A 13,537-nucleotide genomic window follows, 5' to 3' on the forward strand; every position below is an offset into this window, starting at 1 on the left:
TAAATATATTGTTAGTAGTAGGAGCCACAGAGACAGAAGTTGTCAGTCTAGAGAGCAGAAATAGTTAACAGTTAGCAGTTAAAGTTAACATAGTGAATGCTATATCTATGAGCCTCTAAAACAAAGGCATTAGGTTGATTAGGAGCAACATTTTCAATCCTTTTTGCCCAGAATGTGAAGGATCTTATTGGCTCTAGACATTTCGACATAAGGTTATATTTCTATACATACATCCACTGTGAAATGTCCAAGATATGGAACATCACAAGTCAGGTTGTGTATTATACCCATAGAAAAGAAATATATATACTAATAAATGTAAACAAGTATGTCTTTATTAAACACTCTCCAAAACAGTATAAGCTCCTTGATGTTTAATGATATGTGAAAAGCAAGAACAAACCTGAAATAACTGAAAAGTGAAATGAAGACATTGTCATGGTACTGTCATGCAGAACAAGCAATTTTGTATCTAATACAAAACTCTTAATAGCAAAACTCACAATTGATTATGTAAAAAAGTAGCAGCTGTCACTGATACTGGCATATATTTTTTATGGTAAAGCACTGGTATCCCTGGTGTTTTCTTATTGTTTTTACATAGATTTTATTTACCACCTCCATGTCTGGCCTATGTTATTTTGACATTACGTCACATAGTTTTTCATTCAATGTCATTTTGATCTCCAGACAAACTGAACTGTGAAATCTGCTGGTCAGAATCTGCAGGAATGAAAAGAAAATTATTTTATTAATTCATTCTTTGTAACCTCTTCATCCTACTGAGGGTTGCTGTGGGTCCAGAGCCTACATGGAATAACTGGGCGCAAGGCAGATATACACCTTGTTTTTGACTAAGGAAAGAATCCCACCCAGACACAGGGAGAACACACCAAACTCCCCACAGACCCAAAATGGGACTGAACCTACAACCCAGGGACCCTGCAGCTGTTTGACAGTGATACTACCTGTATCCTATATTTTATATAGTAATAATAATAATAATAATAATACTTATTATTATTATTATTATTATTATTATAGTTATTATTATTATAGTTATAATAATAATTAGCTGTCACACAGCTCCAGGGACCTGGAGGTTGTGGTTTCGAGTCCCTCTCCGGGTGACTGTCTGTGAGGAGTGTGGTGTGTTCTCCCTGTGTCTGCGTTTGTTTCCTCCGGGTGACTGCCTGTGAGGACTGTGGTGTGTTCTCCCTGTGTCTGCGTTTGTTTCCTCCGGGTGACTGTCTGTGAGGAGTGTGGTGTGTTCTCCCTGTGTCTGCGTTTGTTTCCTCCGGGTGACTGTCTGTGAGGAGTGTGGTGTGTTCTCCCTGTGTCCTTGTGGGTTTCCTCCGGGTGACTGTCTGTGAGGAGTGTGGTGTGTTCTCCCTGTGTCGGCGTGGGTTTCCTCCGGGTGACTGTCTGTGAGGAGTGTGTTGTGTTCTCCCTGTGTCAGCGTGGGTTTCCTCAAAAGGTGTCCATAGGTGTGAGTGTTTGAGTGAGTGTGTGAGTGTGTGTCACACTGCGAAGGACTGGCGACCCCTCCAGAGTGTGTTCCCGCCTTGTGCCCAGTAATTCCAGGTAGGCTATGGACCCACCGTGACCCAGAACAGGATAAGTGGTTACAGACAGTGAATGAGTGAATGAATAACAATAATAATGTACTGTATTCATACATCATGTTTATTCACTAAATGTATCTCTATGTGCAGTGACATTGTTGTGAAATGGCATTAAAAAAATGATTAAACGCATAATGAAGTGATTAGTGTTTACAAGAAATACCTCTGCAGGGTCCCTTTTGAAATATGATGTCATCAATTGCAATATCACTTCTTACTGATGGCCCTCGGGTGGCTTCAAAAACAATCTAAACCAAGAGAGAAAAGTTCTGATAAACTGGGACATTCTGTCATTTATACCACCTAAAAGTAACACACAGTGTTCATGAAAGTGATTAGTTATAATTCTTACATTATATTTGTTAGTTACATTAGTGCAACTCACATGGGATGAAGAATTGAATTACTTAGCAGTCCCTGAATGAACCCATTCATTTTCAGTGACACCATATGGTGTCAGGATCTCTGATATATGAACAAAAGTATTGGGACAAATCTCCTAATCATTGAGAAGCAGTCTACCTTTACACATATCTGTAGGAATCGGTTGTTCTAAGTAGCTCAAGGTATTTGAGGATGCTATTGTAACTGTTACTGTTGCAAGTTTGTTTGTGACATTTCTTCCCTCCCAGATATTCCATGATCATCTCTGAGCAGTATTATTGAAAAGAGAGAGAATTTACACACCACAGCATCTCAGCAATGAAATGGCAGACCACGTACAGAGCATGGTCAGTGCAGCCAAACAGCTGCATGCAAGAATTTACCACGCATGATGCCAAGTGTCAGACTGAGTGGTGTAAAGTATGCTGGCACTAGAGTGAAGAATCATGGTTCTCTACCTGGCAGTTTGATGGATGAATCTGGGTTTGGTGAATGCCAGGAGAACTGCAATGTGCCTACTGTATAGTTTGGTGAAGGAGGGACAGTGGTATGATGTTTTTTTTAAGGGCTTGGCATAGGCCCACTAGTTCCAGTAAAAGAAATCATAATCTTTCAGCATACTGAGACATTTTGGACAACTGGATACTTCCAAATTTGTGGAAAAAGTTTGCAGAAATTCCTTTTCTGTTCCAGTATGACTGTGCCCCAGTGCACAAAGCAAGGTCCATAAAGCCATGGTTTGTTTATGTTGGTGTGAAAATGACTGGACCTCAAACCCATTGCCTGGACCTCACCCTGTGAGATGAACTAGAAACTAGAGCAAGGCCACCATCGTCCAAAACCATTATCTAGTATCACTTCTAAAGAAATTTTATAGCTGCAAAGGAGGACCAACTCCACATTAATTCCTGTGGATTCAGAATGGGATGTCATAAAAACTGTCTAATTATGGGCTGTCTAATTTTGTTAAAAAAAGGAATGGATATTGAAAAGGAAAGTTTGTATTTTGTACTGTTAAAAACAAGTACAACACTGGTGAATTGTGGGAGATAAAGTTATTGCACTTACTTGGTGCTGATGTTCAAACTTATAACTCACTGATGCTCTCAGCCAGGACATGCCCTGTTCTCCGCTGCGGACCCACAGCAATTGATCTGTTTCCTGTGTTTCTGAGCGTAGCAGAACTCTAAGTTGTCCAATGCCAGAGCCGTACATGTGGTAAAAGAACAGCAGACATTGAGTCCCTCTAGAGCCTCGTAGAACACTGGAGACCAAGCTGGCTTTATGACCCACCAGCATCAGAGAGGCCTCAATGTGCAAATAATGACCTTAGAACAAAAAAATATAATGACTAGAATAGAGTTAGGAAAATAAACAACAGTTTGAGCAATAAGCCAATGTCATGATAAGTTTAAATTTCTCAGTGGAATGCCCCTCCTCTAATATTGCTTGAAAAATAATTTGTGGGTATTGACTATCTTCAGGGCGGCATGGTGGCTCAGCAGGTAGTGTCGCAGTCACACAGCTCCAGGGGCCTGGAGGTTGTGGGTTCGATTCCCGCTTCGGGAATGTGAATGTCTGTGAGGAGTTGGTGTGTTCTCCCCGTGTCCTCGTGGGTTTCTTCCGGGTGCTCCGGTTTCCTCCCACAGTCCAAAAACACACGTTGGTAGGTGGATAGGCGACTCAAAAAAGTGTCCAAAGGTGTGAGTGTGTGAGTGTCTGTGTTGCCCTGGGAAGGACTGGCGCCCCCTCCAGGGTGTATTCCCGCCTTGCGCCCAATAATTCCAGGTAGGCTCTGGACCCACCGCGACCCTGAACTGGATAAGGGGTTACAGATAATGAATGAATGAATGAATATCTTCATATCGTTGTGTTTTTTGACTACATTTGACTGTTTGTAGAAAACCAGACATTATAAATTCATTAAGAGGAACGCACCAACTCCAGTTGTGTGGTCTCCTTTAGGACCTGTGTAAGATGTAGGGGTCGGCCCTCTAATCAGAACCCAATCTGCTTCATCTTCCTCTTTGTCCTGAATGTAGCCACATAGTCCAGCCTCAAAATCACATTGCGAGGGCAAAGCTGGAGTTCCTGTGAGGTACCAGAACAAGAAGGTAATGGGTGTAAACCTCCATGTATCTGTATGCTACATGATTTTATTTTAAAGTTTACCTAAGTGAAGATCACAATCCCCAAGACTGACACTAATATCGTCAAGCCCAACAGAGCCACAGGTCCAAAAGTTTTTACACGTGCTGATGAATACCACCTTTCACAAAGAAAGACCAAAAAAAGGCATTGAGTTATTAAATGAATACAGGAGAAAAGAAAATGTACAGAACAGCCTACAATTAGTGTCAGGATGTCATTTCACTGATTAGAGCCTACACTGATGCATGCTTAGACTGATTATGAAACACTTTCTTATGGCATGCAATGCTGGATTTTTCAGTTTGGCTCACCCCTATTCTAAACCCTATGAAAACACAGAGAAACATATGAAGCCCTGTCATACTAACAGATGTTATGGGGCCAAGCCAGACACAAAAGAGAAGTAAGTGATAACAGAAGTATATCAGTCAACCCATCTGTTTCTTATCAACTGTCTAAGCTGATCTTTGATATGTTGGGTACGGCTGTAGATTATAAAGCAGTGGGGGACAATGTGGAAAAAGCCCATTGTTTTCATTCGTGACCATCTACAGATCATCACATTTATTTAATCAAACTCTGAATAAAAAAAAATGAGTCACTTCTGCTGAATTTTCTATATTTGTCTCTCTTCTTGGTTAAAGGAAGCAAAGTGAAGCAATCAATATGTAAGAATCAAACTGGACCATAAACATAATCATCGATAAACAGAACAATTACCCGGAAAGTTGTTTGACTCTGGATTGTGAGCTCCACTTTTATCCATATATCCCTGGTTTTGTCACTCTGGGTCCAAATTTTGTCCCGTTTAGCTCCAGCCGTGTCATAAAGATACACAGCCAAGGCTTGGTCTGTTTTGCTGAAGCCCCTCAGAGAGTAGAAGAACCTCAGGCAGTACTTCTGGTTCCCTGGCAATGGTGGTCCGAAGAGCTGGCTGACGTAGCCAGACAGCAATGTGAAATGTGAATTCGCCAACAAGAATGATCCTGTTTGAACAGAGAATCTAGTATTAGCTAATGCCGAAATTTTAAATTCCTGTTCTCCTGAGCATTAAACTATTGCAATTTTCCTTGCAGTTGCTGGGAATTGTTCCATGTGATTGCGTGTTTAACAGAATAATTTATGTCTTAGTTCTCTTTCATGTTTATCTAAACAGACAACCTTGGCTCTTTTCATATGTTGCCTTTGTGATGTGAGTCAACTTAACAGCCTTTAAAATTTATTTTATGACTGTTTGAGATGGACACATTTCACCTGAGTATGTTTAGTTTATTTCTTGTTGAGATTAGATTGGCTGACTTTTACAACATGAAGAATTAGTGCCAAATACACAAATAGCCTGTGTGAAAAAGGTCATAGTCAAGATGTTCACTGCAGCATTATGCTACAACTGCTGCAAATACGTAACAATTACAGCAGAACAAATGCTGTGGCCATGTTAAATTTACTGAAGTTCAAGTTTTAATAAATACATGATGCAGATTGCGGCACCGTGGTGCAGCAGGTAGTGTCTCAGTCACACAGCTCCAGGAGCTCCACAGCTCATGGAGGTTGTGGGATCGATTTCCGCTCTAGGTGACTGTCTGTGAGGAGTGTGGTGTGTTCTCCCTGTGTCTGCGTGGGTTTCCGCCGGGTGACTGTCTGTGAGAAGTGTGGTGTGTTCTTTCTGTGTCCGCATGGGTTTCCTCCGGATGACTGTCTGTGAGGAGTGTGGTGTGTTCTCCCTGTGTCTGCGTGGGTTTCCTCCGGGTGACTGTCTGTGAGGAGTGTGGTGTGTTCTCCCTGTGTCTGCGTGGGTTTCCTCCGGGTGACTGTCTGTGAGGAGTGTGGTGTGTTCTCCCTATGTCTGCGTGGGTTTCCTCCGGGTGACTGTCTGTGAGAAGTGTGGTGTGTTCTCCCTGTGTCTGCGTGGGTTTCCTCCAGATGACTGTCTGTGAGGAGTGTGGTGTGTTCTCCCTGTGCCCAATGATTCCAGGTAGGCTCTGGACCCACACATCCAATCCACTTTACTGAACCTGTTCCTATGGTGTGATCTCCTGATCTGTAGATGTTGGGCTTCACAGAAACTCTCCTCCACATCTCACTGTCTGCTGAATTCTGAGAATACTGGCAAAAACCCAATTCAAAGTCACAGTTTGCAACTTTTGGGTCAAATATGGGTTCTGAAAATACAAAAAATAATATCTCAGCAGAGTTAGGAAACATCATACAGTAATTTGTCTTAAATGTCTAGATAATCAGTACCTGTTCCTGAACTGCAGAATTCAGGAGAAAAGGAAATGTCATCTAGAAGCAAACGGCCCCCTTTTGGACTGTTAAACGCTGCTTCAAACACCACCTAGAGAGAGTTTATACACACACACAAACAAAACACAACATGAAAAAACAGATATGCTATAAAATCTCTTGCAGACATCCTCGCAGATGGACGTCATGTGTTATGAGCCCTGAGCTATTGTAGGCTGAAAAAATGGGCATTTCAAATTCAGTGTCTGTCCAGTCTGTTTTCCCTAAGACCAGGATGTTTTTCTGTGTTTTTTTTACTCTATTTTTATTTTATCTTTTTGCCTTTTTGTCATTCTTTTGTTTATGCCTCATTCTCTTCCTGTTATTTTCTTTCGCAAAACCTTCTTGTTTATCCCTAACATTATTTATTTAAATAAAAAAGAGCGCTGTAACTATAAACTGCACCAGATACTCATTATGCCTTAGTGGTAACTTTTATGTGGTAAATATAAAGATATTTTTGAGTTCCAAAATGTTTCAATTAAAGGTTTTTGGCTGCAGATTTAACCCCGAAACCACAATGCCCAAGGCCTTAATAAGAAATGAAAGTCAATAGGGTCAATTAGAATTGACATTAGCTCAAGACTAAGGTGTGATTACGCAGCAATAATTTAGATAAGTGGTGATATTATGCAAATTATCGCTCTTTAGTTATCCTGCACAGGCCATGTGATTTAATTGAACTTTCCCTTTGTATAATAAAAAATGCACACAATAGGAATGATTGCACTTAATTATAGGCCATACAGCCAGACAATTACCAACCAGTTAATTACACACATGCAATTTAAACGGCACACAAATTTAATCATGTAGATTTTCAGCCTGGCAAACAAAACTGGGATGAAATAAATAAACTCTATTACATCTACTCTCCATTAACAATTAAAATAGATAAGATTGTCCAGAAGAAAGATTCATTATTCAAAGAAATATTGATTTTGTCATTTGACTGATTTGAAGAAGGCTCTTGTCTGTTATGGACCTCTCCAAGTTTAATATACTGAACAAGATGGTGTAATCTGACATGTGCTTGTAAATGATTAGCATTACCATATTGAAAATAATCTGTTGTTTTGCACAAACACCATACAACAATGTGGGTCCTTGCATTTCTTATGGTGGAAAGCAAATACTACAAAACTGGCATGCTATAAATTATTTGTATTTGTCACTGTCTATGAGGAGTGTGGTGTGTTCTCCCTGTGTCTGCGTGGGTTTCCTCCTGGTGACTGTCTGTGAGAAGTGTGGTGTGTTCTCCCCGTCTCCCACAGTCCAAAAACACACATTGGTAGGTGGATTGGCGACTCAAAAAGTGTCTGTAGGTGTGAGTGTATGAGTGAATGTGTGTGTGTGTGTGTGTGTTGCCCCGTGAAGGACTGGCGCCCCCTTCAGGGTGTGTTCCTGCCTTGCACCCAATGATTCCAGGTAGGCTCTGGACCCACCGTGACCCTGAACTGGATAAGCGGTTACAGACAATGAATGAATGATAACTGTACAACAGTAAGCCAACTCATTGGGTAAATTTATAGAAATTATATTGTGCAAACGTTAAGTTTGATCCACATTCACTAACAATTTTAATTATGCTACAGACGTTACTGAATGGAGAGTTAGGAAACCTGCCCAAGGACTCTTATTAGTCTAGAACTGTGTAGTTACCTGGCTTGCAAATCAAAGCCTAGTCTGTCACATGAAAATTTGCTGTGCTACCCACTGAAGGGTTTCTGAAGGGCTTTTTATCTTACCTCCACAGGATAGGGAGCTCTCAGGGCAACTTGTACAAGAATCCACACCTGAGTCTCATCCCCCCGGTCCATGCGTCTGTTTTCAGGCAGGTCGTTTCTCCACAGCTCTTGATACTGACCAGCCCGATCTCTGCTGTAGACTGAGAACAGATGGCCCTCCACATAGTCCTGCTGGTACTGAAAACTCAAACACCCCGACATGGGCACTGTCGTCATGGGAGACACCAACTTGGCCACTTCCTTGAGAGTCTTCGTATGGCCTGAATCCACATACATTAAATGACCTGGGGAGAAACCCAGTGGGATGTTCTTAGTCAACATCAGTGTTGGTAAAAGGTGCTGGTAGTGAACTGGCCTGCAGTTAAGAAACATCAGCTACTGTACGAGAAATGTTTATTAGAGGATAATGATGATTTCCAAGAGGTTTCAGCATGTTTTAACACACCTGGCTGTTCTCTGTGTGTGCGCTCGTTAGGAACTTCGTTCCCCAAATACCAGTTCACATTGCTGTTCCACTGGTTATTGTATCCACATAGATGAGGCTCTTCAAAGTCACATGCTTGAGGGGGAAAGACAGAAAATTGGTTTAATTAAACACATGGATCTATGTGTTTAATGGCTTGCTCGCTGTTCCTCCTTCCAGCCTTCACAGCTACGGTGATCGCGCTTTCTCTAGATCTTCTCCACGACTCTGGAACTCTCTTCCCCCTTCAGTCCAACACTCTCCAACTCTCTCCATATTCAAATCAAATGTATGTCTTTGAATGTGTTCTATGTATTAACTATTGTAAGTGTCTTTGAGTTCTTGGAAAGTGCTGTATAAATATAATGTATTATCAACTAGCTCCAGTCCTAGACCATATTTCAGACTGTACAATGTATAATATCACAGTGTTTTAAGTGCTGTACAACCAGAGGCACAACAACAAAACTACCCACACCCCACAACCGCTAAAATGATTGGTATGTGGGTTTGCCATGGTCTCCATTAAGAAAACCAATCTAGTCCAGAGGAGGCTGTGGTTTGATTTTATCACTTTCTCTTTTCTAAATTGCTAGTTCTTATTCATTTGTAAACCTTGTTCAGTTTTTGAAAGGGTCTTTTACTCCTGTAGACTTTGCTTCTATTGTCGCAACGAAGCAATGTTTTGCCCTTACAATGAACAGCCAACTACAGCAAGCACAACACAGTTTCAGACACATGTATGTTTAAGCTCACTGCATGTTCAGCCTCTGATTCTATAAGTGATTCATTTGTTAACTGAATATTCCATGAATTTTGGGCTACAAACCTATGCAGTATTTATCGGAAATGTTGACCTCAAAGATGGCCACGCTGCTGTCTTCATCTGATCCGAGTCTACCTTCTATAACAACCTGTTAAGAAAACACATATGTCAGTGGATATATACTCTTGTCTGGTTTTGCTTTTCTTTATGCACCTCTCACCTTGTATGGCTCGCTGCAGTTCTGGAGGTCTATGCTTGCAATGAGCCAGCTATCCGAGGGGCTGTGGGCTGACCACAGCATATGGTCAAAACTCTCTCCCTCTGAACGTCTCTGAATCTGCAAGGAGGCACTGCCTGTCAGCTGATAAACCACCATTAGGCAGCTCCAGTCCTGATGCAGAACTTCTGGACCCTCCAGGACTGCTCTGTCTTTCTGCATCTCCTGGGAGCTTGCGTCCACCATGATGAAATGCCCTGGATAGAGAACAGAAGAGCTTACCTGGAGCGCTGCCTGATGCTGGAGACTTTGTTTAAATGATCGTTTGCACCATGCTAATTAGTGGCCATAATTTGCATTACTTGTTAACTATATCCAGTGCACTACATCCAGGACACTTCAAAAAACCAACCCCCCATCCCCACCCCACCACACCCCCCAAAAAAATTAAAATACTTCAGTTCTGACTGAAATACTATGATAGGAGACAGGAGGTGAATATGTGACTGAATATTTGTAATGAGACACTGCACACATAACAGTATCTGGAATGCCGTCTGGAAAATCTACAGCTACTATCATTTCCACTTTCACATCCACTGCCATCTAAATTACACTGCAGCCTCAAAAAGCACATCAATTTCCTACTGTGTATAATCAATCAAAACGTACTGACAGGTCCAGACGCAAGAGATAAACATGCTGGATGCCACATTTGTATAAAAAAAATGCAGAAAGTAATTCTGAAAATAAAAGTGTTTATCACACACCCCAGATGGCTGAAAGCACAACAAACACCTTTTCTGACCAAAACAACACAAAAGACAACCCATTTCTATTAATAAGGCATGTCTTGTTGGAGAATTCACTGTTGTACATCGCTTTTGTCCTTTTCGAGGAAAACAAGGCTTCAAAGGTTTTTTTTTTATGACTCCGTGGGATATAGCATTTATTATAATGATTATAGTTATTATATAGCATATATTGTTATTTAGGGTGGCACTGTGGCGCAGCAGGTTACTGTCGCAGTCACACAGCACCAGGGAACTGGAGATCGTGGGTGCGATTCCCGCTCCGGGTGACTGTCTGTGAGGAGTGTAGTGTGTTCTCCCTGGGTCTGTGTGGGTTTCCTCCAGGTGACTGTCTGTGAGGAGTGTAGTGTGTTCTCCCTGGGTCTGTGTGGGTTTCCTCCAGGTGACTGTCTGTGAGGAGTGTGGTGTGTTCTCCCTGTGTCCGCGTGGGTTTCCTCCGGGTGCTCCGGTTTCCTCCCATGGTCCAAAAACACACATTGGTAGGTGGACTGGCAACTCAAAAGTGTGAGTGAGTGAGTGTGTGTGTTGCCCGGTGAAGGACTGGCGCCCCCTCCAGGGTGTATTCCAATGATTCCAGGTAGGCTCTGGACCCACCGCGACCCTGAACTGGATAAGTGGTTACAGATAATGAATGAATGTTATTTATAATCTTTAAAGCAATGATTTGTTATATTCTATAAATAAATTCACTATTTGCAATCAATTCATTGTTTACATTAGAGCTACGTAAGCTAATTTATCCAACAATGAAACTGTATATCCCCAAGTTAAATAAGTTCTAGGCTTGACTGTCATGGTTTATCTCTCTTGGACTAAACTTGGACTGAACCATTATTCTCAGGGAATGCTCAAGCTCCCTCCTAGCACCGCCCACCTGACAATGACTCTTAGCTGCAGCCAAAGAGACTCATTAAATCTGCTTATTAAAAACAGTGGTTGAGCAAGGGTTTGCGAAGGCTACAGTTTGTGTTACCTGTCTTGTCTGCTGACTTAGTGCTTAATGAGCTGGTTTTGTTATCATGGTTCTGCTTGTATTGAGTGTGGGAAAAGTGTGGTCAAACTACTGCGCAAATGTATCCTGTGTGCTCACCTTTATCACAGTGATCCTGTATGACATAAAGCTATTTACAAAAATTATTTGATGAACAATATCAGAGGTAGTTGTATGAAAATGGTTATTAATTTCCTGTCTAATGCCTGAGGCATCATTTAAATCATCCATCCATCCATCCATTATCTGTAACCGCTTATCCAATTTAGGGTCGCGGGGGGTCCAGAGCCTACCTGGAATCATCGGGTGCAAGGCGGGAATACACCCTGGAGGGGGCACCAGTCCTTCACAGGGCAACACAGACACACACACATTCACTCACACACTCACACCTACGGACACTTTCGAGTCGCCAATCCACCTGCAACGTGTGTTTTTGGACAGTGGGAGGAAACCGGAGCACCCGGAGGAAACCCACGCGGACACGGGGAGAACACACCAACTCCTCACAGACAGTCACCCGGAGCGGGAAACGAACCCACAACCTCCAGGTCCCTGGAGCTGTGTGACTGCGACACTACCTGCTCCATCCACGGTGCCGCCCATCATTTAAATCATAAAATCATAAAAATAAATTTAGGTCTGAAACCTATTTGAAAAACTCCATTCATGGTTAAAAGTTAAATGCACTGCCTTTAAAGGCCGAAATGTACCCCAGTTCTTATCTTTACCTTTACATAAAGCTTTAATTATCACAGAAGCTATATATACATTTACATATATTTACACTATTGGGCAGACATTTTTGGCATTTGACATTTCATGCCAAAAGCAGGTTAATGTGGATTTCTAAATATTGTTGAAGGACACTTATCAGTGTGAACAGCAATGCTACGTAATACACTTCCCCATCCACAACAGAAATTTGGTTCCTAATATCCTGGTTCATTTGTTTACATCTCCTAGATTAAAATATATTATTGTTGTTATTGTTTGATGTATTCTGAGGTAAGTGTGAAATTATGTGATGGTTAAATAATAATAAAAAAATCCCCAAGTTTTTATTTCCTTTTAGTCATATCCAAATTAATTGTTGACACTTAATCCTGAAGTTTGAGAGGCTGAGGAATTACCGGTGGGGTCGAATGTCCAGCTGAGTCCAGCAGGATCAACAGTGTAGTCACAGGTGCTGCCCTCAAAGCTGCAAGAGCCTGGCAGAGGATCAGCTTGGACAGCCACTGCAAGAGGAAAGAAGAAATAACCTCACTAACACAACACATGCACATTTTCCACATCTCTTTTACTCTCTCTTGCTCTATGTTGCGCATGCACAAACAAACACACTAACACGCAAGTGAAATAAAATGCACTCTGCATTGGCTCCACCTTTTGGCTGTAATTATGGTCATGCTTTAACAATGTGGATCTGAAGTACAGATTACATCATGTTAATTAAATATATTTCTTTTAATTCATAGACACTCAAGCACATTTTAGAACCAGTACTTACCAAACAGACAGAGGAGGAGGTAGTTCATCATCTTTTCTGGAATAAAATGCAGATAAACAGGATGTCCTTGCTTAGTCCCCGTCTGAAACGGCACACACTGTGCCTACTGGACTCAGCTTCAAAACTGGCCCATATGAGATCTCATATGACCTCTCCCTCTCTCTCTCTCTCTCTCTCTCTCTCTCTCTCTCTCTCTCTCTCTCTCTCTCTCCCTCTCTCTGTCTCTGAATCTCAGATGGAAGCCTTCTGTCTGGCGGCATTAGGAGAAAGGCAGAGAAAGTGAGAGACGAAGAGAAAGAGCACAAAGGAGGGAGTGAAAGATGGAGGGAGGAGGACTGATAATGTTAAACAGACTGAAACAGAGCCTCCTTTCTTCAGCTTCAGGGGATGGAAAGGCCTTTTCCCGTTTTATTTATTATTAGTTGTTTTTGTTGTACTTTGAAACATAGTAACTGCTCAGTGTAAGCGACAGATGCATTATTATAATACTATGAGAAGACAATAAATTACAGGAGACAAACCTGAAAACAACAGTAATAACAGGTGACAGAGGATGGGGAGCACAAGTGAGAAAGAGATAAACA

At 41.7% G+C, this 13,537-nt stretch overlaps 1 protein-coding gene across 1 annotated transcript; it reads right to left on the reverse strand.

Annotated features, from left to right (window-relative positions):
* Positions 1–338: 338 nt before the first annotated feature.
* Positions 339–13,179, reverse strand: mamdc2b (MAM domain containing 2b). Its single transcript, XM_066651455.1, has 14 exons — positions 12,954–13,179; positions 12,577–12,681; positions 9,644–9,897; positions 9,487–9,571; positions 8,640–8,753; positions 8,195–8,478; positions 6,405–6,498; positions 6,176–6,322; positions 4,881–5,146; positions 4,182–4,278; positions 3,948–4,100; positions 3,078–3,337; positions 1,789–1,873; positions 339–723 (listed from the first exon to the last, which is right to left on the reverse strand). The coding sequence occupies exons 1-14, from the start codon at positions 12,982–12,984 to the stop codon at positions 665–667; spliced, it is 2,034 nt and encodes a 677-aa protein (XP_066507552.1). The 5' UTR covers positions 12,985–13,179; the 3' UTR covers positions 339–664.
* Between the last annotated feature and the right edge of the window lie 358 nt (positions 13,180–13,537).

The sequence above is a fragment of the Hoplias malabaricus genome, chromosome 18 (genome assembly GCF_029633855.1).
Source record: "Hoplias malabaricus isolate fHopMal1 chromosome 18, fHopMal1.hap1, whole genome shotgun sequence".
Lineage (NCBI taxonomy): Eukaryota > Metazoa > Chordata > Actinopteri > Characiformes > Erythrinidae > Hoplias > Hoplias malabaricus.

Coding starts and splice junctions, on each gene's coding strand:
- mamdc2b (XM_066651455.1), bottom strand. CDS start 12,984: ATGATGAACTACCTCCTCCTCTGTCTGTTTG. Junction 9,572..9,643: donor ACTGCAGCGAGCCATACAAG/GTGAGAGGTGCA, acceptor TTTTCTTAACAG/GTTGTTATAGAAGGTAGACT. Junction 3,338..3,947: donor AGACCACACAACTGGAGTTG/GTGCGTTCCTCT, acceptor TTTTGTTCTAAG/GTCATTATTTGCACATTGAG.